This window comes from Lissotriton vulgaris, chromosome 5 (assembly GCF_964263255.1).
Source record: "Lissotriton vulgaris chromosome 5, aLisVul1.2, whole genome shotgun sequence".
In the NCBI taxonomy this organism is placed as follows: Eukaryota; Metazoa; Chordata; class Amphibia; order Caudata; family Salamandridae; genus Lissotriton; species Lissotriton vulgaris.
This window is the reverse complement of record NC_141693.1, coordinates 1,689,469,055-1,689,483,011: the sequence shown is the minus strand read 5'-3', so window position 1 is coordinate 1,689,483,011 and position 13,957 is coordinate 1,689,469,055. Positions and strand designations below refer to the sequence as shown.

At 43.4% G+C, this 13,957-nt stretch overlaps 1 protein-coding gene across 2 annotated transcripts in view; it reads left to right on the top strand.

Moving 5' to 3' along the window:
• The window catches only part of TLK2 (tousled like kinase 2), a 1,405,344-nt gene that overhangs the window by 367,960 nt on the left and 1,023,427 nt on the right, over window positions 1-13,957 (top strand). For both annotated transcript variants that reach the window (XM_086923830.1, XM_086923831.1), the window contains exon 5: window positions 12,859-12,902. In XM_086923830.1, coding sequence (XP_086779956.1) covers window positions 12,859-12,902 — 44 coding nt within the window. The remainder of the gene's footprint in view (window positions 1-12,858; window positions 12,903-13,957) is intronic.

The following is a 13,957-nucleotide window of genomic DNA, read 5'->3' as shown; positions in this document are numbered from 1 at the left end:
ATGCTCCCATGTAGTGTTAAAATTCCATGGCAAAGCTGTTTAAATCAGATTCTGTAAATAAACACATAGTAAAGAGGGTATAAAAGTGGGCATTTCCTGAGTCACCTCTCTTAGTGTGTTAAGTAAAGAAAGTGAATTTGTACCTCTCAGGACAGTGTGATCTTACTGAGTTTCAGATTCTATTATAATAAATCAATGTGATTAAACTTTCGGGGGTTCGGTGTTCTGTGAGGCCCTAGTGGAAAGAAAGGCTTCTATTGAGTGTGCAAAAAAGAGAGACAACCATTCACAGTAACAAACATTATTTTGACATGAAGCTTGTGTACTTTTGTATTGAAAGCAGTTGGGCAAAGCGTGATATCATACCTCATAAGCAAATGTTGTTTTACAAGGTTTCTACTACCTTAGCGGCAGTGTGCTGCGGCTTGTAATGGTTCCGTATTCCACGTAAGGCAAGTAGAAAAGCGTTCGAGGCATTTGAGCTACAGATTCTACACTTTGTATTAGATCGCCACCTGGTGTTGGACTCGGATGATTGCATGTTGTTGTCGTCTTGGAAGAAGTCTTTGTAGTCACGAAATAGGTGACTCCTCCCTTGGACGATAGTGCACATGGGCATCAGCTCCATCCTTAGATTGTTTTTTCCGCCACGGGGTTCAGATGCAACTTTTCCGCTCCGGTTCGAAAATCTACTTTTCAAAGACTTAGACGCGCAAAACTTTCTAAAAACAAACTTTAACATCAATATATATAGACTCGACTTCATCACTTCGATTCCGGTCGTCAACGCGGGCTGTTGGGCCTACCCACGTGGTGAGGCCTATAACTCATGGAAAGGACACCATTCAAAAAATGCCCCGTGTGTCAAGCAAAATTTCCTCACAGCGACCATCACGAGGTGTGTAACCTGTGTTTATCACCTGAACACGACGAGTCGAACTGCACAGCTTGTGTGTCCTTTTGATCCAAGAAGACCATTCGAGATCGGATGGTCCGTCGACGCGACATGCCGAGATCAGCTCCGGAACCGGTGGATATCTTCGACGAAGATCCATGTGTCCCCAAGGAAGATTCCGATAATCTCCAGGTCGTATCTGAGGCAGACAACTCCGATGACTCCATACCCTCAGGTCAACGCGTGAGTACGACTGCCCCTACCCCAGCCCCAACCCCTAAACCAAAGGCTAAGATCAAAACTCCGCCTTCGGGGCCCAATCGAGACCAAGACATTGCTTCGAAAGTCCTGCCATCGAGCCCGGCTCCGGAGAAAATATTAAAGCCTTCCGGTAGCTCCATACCGAGCAACCCGCCTAGGGCCGATACTACCAGCTCGCTCTGCACCAAAACCGAAAGAGGTCCCTGTTCTGAAAATACTCAGAAACCGTTGACTTCTAAAGACAAGACTGCACCAAAACCAATGAAGCCTGCTTCCACGCCAAACTCTTCTGTGCTGAAACCTACGAAGCCTGCTTCCGATGCCTCCAAGCCCGCGAACCAGGCCTTGATTCCGAAAACAATACCTTTGGTGCCGAAAAGTACGCCAAAGGATTATACAACAACTCCTAAGGCTAGAGACAAGCAGAAACCAGGCCCGGAGCCAAAAAAATCGGCGCCAAAAGCAATTTCTCAAGAAGAAGAGCTTTTTAGACCTGATCCTTTGCAAAAAAAGGATATACATAGATCCAGAAACAGGACATGTTTCCACTATGCCACATAGGAAGAGGAAGATAGATACAGCACCTTTAACTCCAGTACCTGTCAAGAAGAAGGATTCTGCCACATCACCTATGCACCCTTCTTCTCCTGTACTTCCTCTTTCACCTTCTATTCCTTTTAACACCTCACCTCAAATTTCACCTGCTCATTCACCACAAAATTCTCCGCCTCAATCTTCATCTCCACAGACACCTCCTCAGATTGATGATCAGTATAACATAGGGGATGGGGGAGACCCAGATGAGCCCTTTCCATACCCTACTGATATACCAGACTAGGAATATCCAAACCCACAAGATGTACCTGATATCCCTGACCCACATACATATCCATCCAAACCATCTCCTCCGTAAGATAATATTGGGTTTGGACATCTAATTAATAGGGCTGACATCTATCATAATGTAACAATGCACTCAGATGAGGCAGAGGAAGATTTATTGTTAGACACTTTTGAGCAATCACAAAAATCTGTTCAAATATTACCCATGATTAAAGGGGTCATTAAGCATGCCCCAGAATTGTTTAAAGATCCTGTACGAGCTAGGATCATAAACCCAAGAATAGAAAAAAAAGTACAAGTCCGCTGCTGGGGATCCTGCTTACATTAAAGGTCACCTACCCTTAGATTCAGGCAAAAGGATAGCTGCACAAGCTAGCAATACATGGCGGATAGCTAACACACTAGCCCTCCTCGCAAGATACGACAAGGCTCATTATGACCAGTTAGAAACCCTTTTACAACATCTACCTTACCAATATAAGGCACCCGCAAATGACCTTCTACAGGAGGGTACGCTTATTTCAAATGCCTCAATCAAGTGTGCTCTTGATGTAGCAGACACTGCATCTAAAGCAATAAACACTAGCATCCTCCTTAGAAGACATGCGTGGCTACGCATTTCAGGTATTAAATCAACCATTCAACCAACGACAATTGTTTGGTCCAGAGGTAGACGTAGCACTTGAAAAAAAGAAAAAAGACACTAATACTGCAAAATCTATGGGAACTTTGCAGTCCACTCAACCAAGAGGCTCCTTTCGTTGCTCCTTTTATAAAGGAGTCTCCAAACAAACTGGATCAGACACTTCAACTTCTTTTAAAAACAATACGCAAACATCCTCCAATAGAGGATATTTTAGAGGAGGTTACAGAGGGAATAATAATAAAGGAAGAGGTTGAGGTAATAACAACAATCGATCCTCTTCCACCACTAAACAGTGACTTTCTTCAGCTCCCCCAACAGCATACCACTCCTGTAGGGGGGAGATGAACACAGTTCCTACCTGTCTGGAATTCCATCACAACAGACAAGTGGATAAGACAAATTATCCAGTATGGTTACTGACTAGAGCTTACAGATACCCCTCCACATATACCACCCAGACAGCGTCCAATGCCCACAGAACATCTAACGCTGCTCAAACAAGAAGTTCTTTCATTGCTGCAAAAAGATGCAATAGAGCTAGTTCCGTTAAAACATCAAGGAACAGGGGTTTACTCACTCTATTTCCTAATACCCAAAAAGGACGGAACACGAAGACCAATCCTAGACCTAAGGCCTCTCAATCTGTATATACAATCGGATCATTTTTACATGATCACTTTACAACAAGTGCTCCCATTGTTGCAACAAGGCGATTTCCTATCCACACTAGACCTCAAGGACGCCTTGTTCCACATTCCCATACATTCTTCTCACAGGAAGTATCTCAGATTTGTACTAGAAGGACAACACTATCAGTTCAAAGTCTTTCCATTCGGGTCACAACTGCACCACGAGTGTTTACAAAGTGCCTAGCAGTAGTAGCAGGACATCTCAGAAGACAACATATCCACGTCTTCCTATACTTAGACGATTGGCTCATAAAGGCCAAGTCATTCTATCAGTGTGTCCAACACACTTCTCAAACAATTCAAACACTGCACAACTTGGGGTTTACAATCAACTACACCAAATCACATCTCCAGCCCTGTCATGTACATCAATACTTAGGGGCTACCATAAACAACAATACAGCTCTAGCTTATCCCAGTCCAGCCAGGATACAGAGCTTTCAAACCTTAGTTACAAGGTTTCAAAACAAACACTCTCTCCCAGCCAGAGTGTTCATGCAATTAATAGGCATGATGGCATCTTGCATTTTTATTGTACCATATGCAAGACTGAAAATGCGCCCATTATAAGAATGTCTAGCACATCAGGGGAATCTGGCATAATGATAACTAACAGACCTGGTGTTGGTGGACAGCCGCACACATCACTCTCTGCAATGGTGGAACACCAAAAACTTGTCCAGAGGGTGGCCGTTCCTGTAGCCAGTTCCACAGATAGTACTGACAACGGATGCATTCTTGACCCGATGGGGAGCACATCTGCTCCTCCGCACAACTCAGGGAAGATGGACCGCTCAACAAAAGGTGCTACACATCAATCACCTAGAGTTGCTGACAATTTTCCTAGCACCAAAGTCCTTTCAAGTGCACATATGGAATAAAGCTGTCTTAATCCGGACGGACAACATGACAGCCATGTACTACATACAAAAACAAGGGGGCACACATTCCCTGCAGCTGCCCCTGCTCGCACAAAACATTTGGAGATGGGCCATTCCACAAAAGCTATATCTGCTTGCAGAACACCTTCCAGGAGTTCACAATCCGATAGCCGATCTGTTAAGTCGACAGACACAACAGATTCACAAATGGAAACTACATCTGCAAGTTCTTCAACCATTCTTTCACAAGTGGGGTCATCCAGACATAGACCTGTTTGCCACACACGAAAATGCAAAATGCCCAACCTTCACCACCAGGTTTCCACACCCATTGTCCAAGGGCAATGCAATATGGCTGAACTGGTCAGGCAGATTTGCTTACGCTTTTCCGCCAATTCCACTAATACCACTAGTGGTACGCAAGCTCAGACAACAGTCTCTAAAACTGATCCTGGTAGCTCCCACATGGGCACACCAAGCGTGATTCACCACACTGCTAGAACTTTCTCTAGTTCCACACCAAAAACTATCTCCGACACCATCCATGCTAACGCAGAACCATGGAGACATCAGGCATCCAGATCCAAGTCAACTAAATCTGGCGATCTGGCTCCTGAAGTCTTAGTTTGCTTACCTTAACCTGCCAATAGACTGTATGAATATCATTAAAGAAGTCAGAAGACCTACTACTAGACCTTGCTATGCTGCTAAATGGAAAAGATTTGCCATTTACTGCACTAATATTCAAATTGATCCTTTGGATACTTCCATCCAAAATATTATCCGTTACCTTCTCCATTTACGGAGATGTAATCTGGCATATTCATCTATACGATTACACATTGCAGCCCTTGCGGCATACCTACAAAACAGACAACATATGTAGTTGTTTAGAGTACCAGCAATAAAAGCTTTAATGGAGGGATTAAAAATAATTATTCCTCCTAGGTTACCACCCTATCCAGAGTGGAACCTAAACATTGTTCTTACCAGGCTCATGGGACCCCCTTTTGAACCTTTACACAAATGTGATCTGCAATTTCTCATATGGAAAACCGCTTTCCTCATTGCTATTACCTCTCTTAGAAGAGTAAGTGATATTCAAGCTTTCACTTTACAAGAACCATTCTTACAATTACACCGTAACAAAGTGGTTCTGAGGACTAATCCTAAATTCCTTCCTAAAGTAATTACTCCTTTTCATCTAAACCAATCTGTAGAGTTACGAGTTTTTTTTCAAAACCCAGACTCTGTAGCAGTTAGACACTAGATGTCAAAAGAGCTCTTCTCTATTACATTGATAGGACAAAATCCTTTCGCAAAACAACTATTTTGTAGCTTTCTCTCATCCACATAAAGGCAAAGCCATTTCTAAATCAGGAATTGCAAGGTGGATTGTTTAATGTATACAAATATGCTATCACAAGGCAAAACGCACATTAACAGTTCGTCCTAGAGCGCACTCCACACGCAAACTAGGAGCCTCCATGGCTTTCTTAGGGAAGATTCCTTTAGAAGACATCTGCAAGCCAGCAACATGGTCTACAACACACACCTTCACTAAACACTATTGTGTTGATGTGCAAGTCAAGCAGCAAGCTGCAGTAGGCCAAGCTGTCCTCAAAACTCTTTTTCAAAGTACTGCAACGGATACAGGGGACCACCGCTAGGGGAGACACTGCTGCACAATCGATGCAAAGTGTAGCAGCTCATATGCCTCGAACGGAAAATGCTACTTACCAGTATGCATCTGTTCTTGGCATCTAGAGCTGCAGATTTCCACACGCCCTCCCGCCTCCCCAGGACCTGTAGCTGTTCCAGTTTTATCTCAATTAGATATACACGCATGGACATCCTTTCTTTCTTTCTACTAACTCCATCATTTCCCATCATGGTGAAAAACAATCTAAGGATGGAGCCGGTGCCCATGCGCACTATCGTCCAAGGGAGGCTTCACCAATCTCGTGACTACAAAGACTTCTTCCAAGACGACAACAACATGCAATCATCCGAGCCCAACACCAGGTGGCGATCTAATGCAAAGTGTACATGCAGCTGTACATGCCAAGAACAAATGCATACTGGTAAGTAGCCTTTTCCTTTTTATATTTCAATTTGAAACCGTTTGAACAGTTCACAATAAGCGCATGGCACGTATGTCACTGATCGCCTGTCTTAAGACGGAAATTGGTAACTTATCTGCACACTTTGAAAGCCGAGGGCACTTGCCTGCAATCTCCTAGACTCCCATTCAGCCACACGCCATCTCTAGTCTGCAGCTCTGGGGAATTGCGCCCTCCAACGATGGTTCATTTCAAAGAATGCTTGCAGTGAATTGCGGTCTTGATTCGTAGCACCAATGTATTATGGGAAATGTAGTTAGTTTTACAGATTGCTTATTTTAGACAGTTCATTCAGACACCTAATTGGTGTATCAAATTTCATAATGAGAAATGCCTCCTTTTGAGACAACCTGAGGGCTGGGTCTCCACCTCTTGGTGAAGGTTTGACTACCGACAATATTGTCCATTTGAAATGATTAATTTGCATGAAATGATTCACAAGCGGAGCGGACACTATTCTGTTCTTAATACGGGGACGATGTTGTATTATACTTTATCGTACCTGCTGAGTTGTTTTGCCAATGTACACATTTTGGCATGGACAAATAATCCCATGAACAAAGTTTTTTGATTTGCAATTAGTGAAATCATTGTGTCGCCAACATTTGTTGCCATCTGTAAAAAGAGTTCCCTCTATTGTTAATCCACAGACTGAGCAAGTCCTACACTTGTGGTGGCCCTGAACTGGTTGAAGGTTGAACAAAGTGCGTTGGTTGTCTTTTTTTTTATCCTGGTTGTGAATGTGCTGTTAATCTGCTGTCCAATACTCTTGATTCTTTTTGAGGGCGAACAACGGCGGGCCGAAGTCTATAATAGCCCCCTTCACCAAATGCCAGTTATGGCAAATGATTTTCTGTACTGGCTGGGTGTGTGGTCCAAATGTGGAAACACAAACAATACGTTGTGTAGGGTATTTATGTTTTTGGGTGAGGAGATGGTCTCATGGTGTCCAATGGGCTCTTTTCATGGAATGTCTCAGGAGCTTGCGTGGATAACCCCTCTCAAGTAGCTTATTGAATAGAGCTTCTGCATGTACCTCAATCTTCTATTTTTGAGCAGTTCCGCCTCTTAAAAATTCCGCCTCTCTCTTAAAAATTGTCTGTACGGGAGGTTGTTTTTAAGACTCCTGAGATGGTAGCTGCGAAAATGAAGCGCATTGTTCTTGTGGTTTTTTTAGGTGAATGGTAGACATTAATCCCTTGGACGTGTATGTCAGACTGAATTTTATGTCGGGCTGCGACTATTGACCCACTCATGAAATTTCTTTAACACAGGAATGGGCCCCTCCCAGATGCACCACACGCCATCAATATATCTTAGTCACTGATTGATGTGGGCACTAAGGATTGTCATGATACACATATTTTTCTTCATATTGGGCCATGTACAACACAGCCATTTCCTGCGCGAAGGGACAGCCCATGGCTGTATCTTTCACTTGCAGGAAGAGTTCTTCCTCGAATTTGAAGAAATTGCGTCTGAGTGCTAAAGTCACCAGTTTTATGATCCGCTCAGTTGGAACTCTTGTGGCCAGGGTCTTGTTTCCAAATATATTTCTATGGCATCCAGCCTGTCCTGTTGAGGAATTTGGGTGTATAAAGATGTGACTTCCATTGTCGCAAGAATGTGAATATCGGGGTCGAACGCAAAGCCTTCCACTTTGTTTATGAACTCCATGATGTCCGGCAAATATGATGGGACTTCTGGTAGGAACGGCTTGAGGAACACATTGACAAATTTGGACACTGGTTCCAAAATTGAGTCACATAAAATAGTTTGAGCTGCATCCTTTTAACAGAATTAATCATCATCAGAATTGTGTTTTTTAATTTTATTTGAATTTAGAGTTCTAATCGATATTTTGACCTGCAGATTCCTCACATTTGAACCTTTTCCAAGAATCCGACTGGATCTGGTAATTTTGTAACAACTCTCCTAGATCGAAAGTTGACACTGGGTCTGCTCCCGTATCTCCAAGTATGTGACATATATGGTGCCAGATCTGTTTGTAGTCTCATGCACTTGGAGATGGAGATTATCCTGAAGGACCTAAAGCAATGCTGTATAGTAGCAGAGCCACTTAAAACCATGGCACCAAAGAGCTGTTGCAAAATACTCAAATCAATCTGATAACTTGGGGATATTCATTAGATGAGGAATCTGTTGTGGTGGGTGGATGTTGGAGGTTACTTTCTCTTCTCCACTGTGGCATTCACAGTGTAAGGGCTCACACAATTTGGGGCCCTGCTGCTCCCTTTAATGCTGTCTCTCCTTATTGTCCCTGCACCACAGCATCAGTCAGCAGATGTGGCTATGCGAGCAGGTCCTGGTCCATGCTCGTTCTCTGGCTGTCATCCTCAGCCCCTTCTCCAGTTTACAGAGGCGCCTCTCTGGACCCCATAACCTCCCTGCCACTATCTGCACAGGTAGCTCCACACTGTAGGGCAAGAGGCATGTGGAGAAGCCAAACACAAGCTGTGGGGGTCGCTGTAACAGTTATGAGTAGTTGAGGAGACTGTCCTTTCCCATTTAGTAGTTCAGGTTTGACACCTCCATACGACCACCCTGGCTAGCGTTCCCCAGTCATGGCTGTACCTTCTGGGCCCCAAGGATTTTAGTGGCACTGGAGCTTCAATGGATCATTACAGTTACCCATTCCTTCTCCCCCCCCCCCCCCAATCATCTCGAGTGAATGAGTCATTAATTGAGACCAACCCCGCCCAAATCCTGTTTCTTTTACATTGTATTTTTGTTTGTAATAGACACAAGTTCATGCTCAGTTGCTTTTTTTAATGACATTTTTTTTCTGGTGAATACATTGAACTGTAGGTTCCGCACCTTGTGAATATCCCCAGACGCTAGACTGAATCTAACATTTCAAAAAGGCATGCTTCTGGTTGCCAGTAAATGGCGCTGTGCACCAACCTCGTTCCAATCTGAAAATGACAAACTGAGTTGCATAAAAGCACCACCCATGTGCACAGACATCAGTTCCTTTCTTTCCCTGCCTTCAAAAGTGGATCCATAGCTCCACTTCTCTTTTTCTTCACTCTGTGAAAAGATGTCTGAGAAAGATCCCCACATGGTGTCTTTGTGTGTAGGTTCGGAACATGACTCCAAGGCTTGTGAGGACTGCTCCCAAATGAATACGAGGATCTTTCTTGAATGCAAGACAAAGCTTTACGTGACGAAGTACCAGGTCGAAGTCAAGTATGTGGACCTACGCCCGCTCCAAAGATTATCTTTGTGTTTGAAGTCTTTGGGTAGGTCGTAGCAATAATCTAAAGATCCAAATTGGACTCCGCTCATTCCTGCTAATAATTATCTGGAAAAGGTGCATGGTCATCATCCTGGCCTTGCTTCATTTCCACTAAATAGAAAGGAACACCTACTAGACCTGCATTTCTTCTCATATACAGCACATAAAGTTTCTGTTACCCAAATGGAAATGTGACATCTATACAATTTTGTATATAGAACAAGTTTATTCTTTTTTTCAAAGTGTCTTATATTTGTTAATCTCGAACAACACGTCTTTACAAAGTTTTGAAAGATTCTACACAAACATTTTAGCAATTCTTTCCATGTACTGTGACACAGCCATTGTATCACAAATAGCGATATGTTTTTGTCATTGCTATAAAACCGAAGATGCAACGATGCAGAAAAATCCCCCACATGACAAATCCACTCACACACATGCATCCAAAATCATACACTCCATGGCTCAACATGCATACCACATCCCAGTATACTGCACGTGTTTTAGACCGACAACAGAAAAACTGTTCCCAAAACGGTCAACCCACATTCGGTCAAGGCATAAAGTTCGACCCATTCTCCTGATTCCAAAGGTTTGCACGAAGATGAAGATCGAACTTTGCAGAATAATATTGATAGCCCCAACGTCGACTTGCCAACATTGGTTTACAGAACTCCTCCTGCTGTCGGAGAAGCCTCACATCCCTTTGAAGGTCTCACCTTCTGACAATTAGCGAGGACTAATCCTGCACCCGAATCCAGAGTCTCTGCTTATTTACCTGGCTCCGGAGCACAATGAGTTAGCCATCTCAACATCTCCCTTGAATGTAGGGCGATACTTTCCAAGGCCAGAGCAGACCGCACTAACGACTTATTTTTCACAAGTGGAAGTGGTTATGTTTATCGTGTCAACAGGAGTGGATATAGCCCGTCTCCTCCTCACCTGAACAGATATTACCATACCTGTTGCAATGGCACTTTTAGGTTTAGCTCATGCATCCATCATAGTCCATCTGGTGGCCATATCTCGATTTCGACTATCATGCAGAACACCCTCATTATGGTCCTCATGGATAATCAGACCGATCCGTAAAGGGTTATTTCGGGTCTTTATGCCAGTCAGACCTCCTCCGCCATCTTGGCATCTGAACACAGTGCTATCACAGCTCATGAAGCATCCATTTGAGTCCATTCCCAGAGCACATTTAAAGCGCATTCCTGGAAGGTTCCTCTCCTTGTGGCCTTGAGGTCCGCTAGAAGGGTCGGTGAAATACAAGCCCTAACTATTCAGGAACCCTTCCTGCAATTTAGAGAAGACAGAGTACTTGTATGTACAAATCCAAAGTTCATTCCTAAAGTCCCCTTCTACTTCTACCTCAATGAACTACTGATCTTGAAGACCTTTCCAAACCCTTCATGCCAGATGAAAGGGCTATTCATTCTTTAGACATCAAGAGATTTATCAAGTTCTACATATACAGTACAAAGAATTTTCGTGAGTCTAACCAATTGTTCGTGGCTTTCGGAACAACACTTTTCCAAACAGAGAATTACTAGACGGGTATCTGCTACTATTCTTTTCTGTCGCCAAGCAGTTGGAAAGCCTTTAAAATCGTCTGTGCATGCTCACTCTACAAGTACTGTATCAACCTTTACAGCACTGTTTGCGGGTCTGCCACTCTAGGATATTTGCAGAGCAGCTACCTGGAATAAAATGTAAACCTTTACACAACACTACTGCCTAGATTGCAATCCTCAAGGAGATGTAGCAGTAGGATAAGCGGTTCTAAGACCTTCTATCCGGTGAAGGTGGGATACCTCTCGCTTCCCACCAACCTCTCAAGTTTTGCACATTGCCTATAACATAATGTGTTTTCTGTGTTTACTGTGTGCTGAAATGTTTTCAAATGTTGAACAGAATATTATAAGATATTTTCATAGCTGTGTCTTCATTTATTCTGTGACAGAGATCTCTCCATACAATTATGTCACTGACAATTCACAGTTCAATATGCCTCACTACGGCTTTCTACTCTGATTCAAGTATGTGAATCTATGAAAGTTCCAATACTGGAGTAAGAAATAAGTTACTTACCTGTAACTGTCCAATATTGTAATCTTTCATAAATTCACATGTGACCCACCCTCCTTAACTGAGAGGTTCACCTTAAGGTCCCTCCTTTAACTGTCCTCCAGCACTTTTACTATGGAAAATCTGAGGGAATGTAACTTCCTCAGGAGTGTTCCAGAAGGCAGGGCAACCTAATTGGGTGAAGTCTAAGTTTTTTTTTTTTTTTAAATAGACTGATAGGTTACAAAAGTGAAGGGCATAGGGCTTTCATGCACCATATTTAACATTGTAATACTATTTTATGGTACCGGGAACTCCCATCTCGACGACGGGGAATAATTAAAGCATGTGAATCTATGGAAGATTCCAATACTGGAGAACTACAGTTACCAGTAAGTAACTTATTTTCTTCTGTGGGATGGTTTCCTTTTCCATGTATAAAGGTCCCTGTTTAGGAATCTGTGCACTGGTAATCGCAGTCTGCTGTAGATGTGCTCAGGCAAGCTTCTGAAAGAAATTGAGGTCTAAGTAACTGCGTGGTGTGATATGGGGTGGTATGGCTCACTGGTTAGAGGCGGCAGACCCGTAAGCAGAGAACAGCCCGAGACCAGGGTTCAATTCCCGACGCGGCCGGGTCGTGGACCAGGGTCAAACGGACTCGATAATTCTCGCCTTGGTGCCTACTCTAACCAGGGAACACACTCGGCAACTCTGGGCATTAAGCTTGCCTCATCTCTACAACGGCCTCCCACAGACGCCGGGGATGCCTGGTTTCACCTTGGAGATTCCCAGAAAGGGACCATCTCACAGGGAAAACCAGGACGGGTTCCCCAGTGGTCTTCAGCGCAAGGATACTCCATGGAGTCGCAGTGCGCTTTACAAGTACACCTACATTTACATTTACATTTGGCATCTCTGGAGTGGCACAGCACCACCTACCAGTCTGCAGGGGAGCACTGCTTTTTGAGTTTCTGCATCAAATATGGCGCTTGAGCATATTCACAAGGTGAGTAGTCTGCGGTTTGATAAAGTTATCCACCAGAAGGAGCTTTACTGAAAGTAAGTAACTTGTCTTCAGTGGTGATTACGTGATAGCCAGGGTTTATAGGCTTCAACCTCTAATGCAATATGCTGCAGATTATTGCACAGTTTGTATAATTTTTTTGAGTCTCCTATTTTTACTTGCAGGGAAAAACACTCCCAGAGGACACAAAATTAGTGACTATTTTGAGGTAAGTTGGTTCTTTAATATTATATCCGTGATACAAAATGTCTACTGGCTTGCTTACCTGTTTTCCCACAATTACTTGGATTGTGACACAGTAGTCAAATGCTTTATAATAATGTTGGCAATATTGTGGTTGATGGCTGCCGAAAATTATGGGATTCATGGGATGCTGTCACCATCACCAGTTATCTCTTTACAGTTTTTTTAAAAACTTAAAGTGACTTTAATAGTATTAAAACGTATAGAAGTGAAGTGAAGCTGCTGTGTTAGCTCATAATATATGTTAATCTGAAATTTAAGATTTGGGACATGCCTGTAATTGCTCTCATGCAATTAAAGATATTGTGTGGTTAACAAGAAACTGCACAATGTCTTTGTCTATTTAACTAGGTATTGTAAGATCTGTGTGTTTAGTAGTGACATTGTGCTTGTCATTGGTGTGTATGTATTAATCCTGCGACTGCCTTATATAGAAGTCTTGAAAATATGTCCCAAAATGCAATTATGAGACACCACAAGTTCTATGTTCCCCTAACCCAGGCTTGGTACCTTTTTATTCTCTTCATTTTGTCTCCTTCAATGGAGACAGCATTGTTTTTCTGCTGGTGGTGGTGGTGGAAGGGAATTTGCTGAAGCCTTATCACCTCTGAGCAACGTTGGACTCCTAAATGAAGTAGCCACGTGTTCACTTCTGGGCCGCCTCATTGATATGCATGTGACATTTCTCATACTGGATAGACCTGCGAGGGATTACTCACCCGACTGAGATCCATCCAAGGATTGAATTGGTATGCAGGGCTATGGATAAGAAGCCAAGGGCAGCTATTACTCCCCTCCTCCCCCACCCCCCACCCCCACCCCAGATCCCCTCTGGGCAATGTCGCCTGTTTTGTCCACATTTTTCTTTTGTTAGGAGGTAAGCAGTTAGGAGAGAGGGTGAAAGGAGCAGACCAACTCCTACCCTTCTCTTTCCACCACCACTCCCACTCCACCAGCAGAAGAAATAATTGAGAAGGTTGGCATTGGTAGGTGAGGGACTTCAAGTCCCCATTTCCTAAT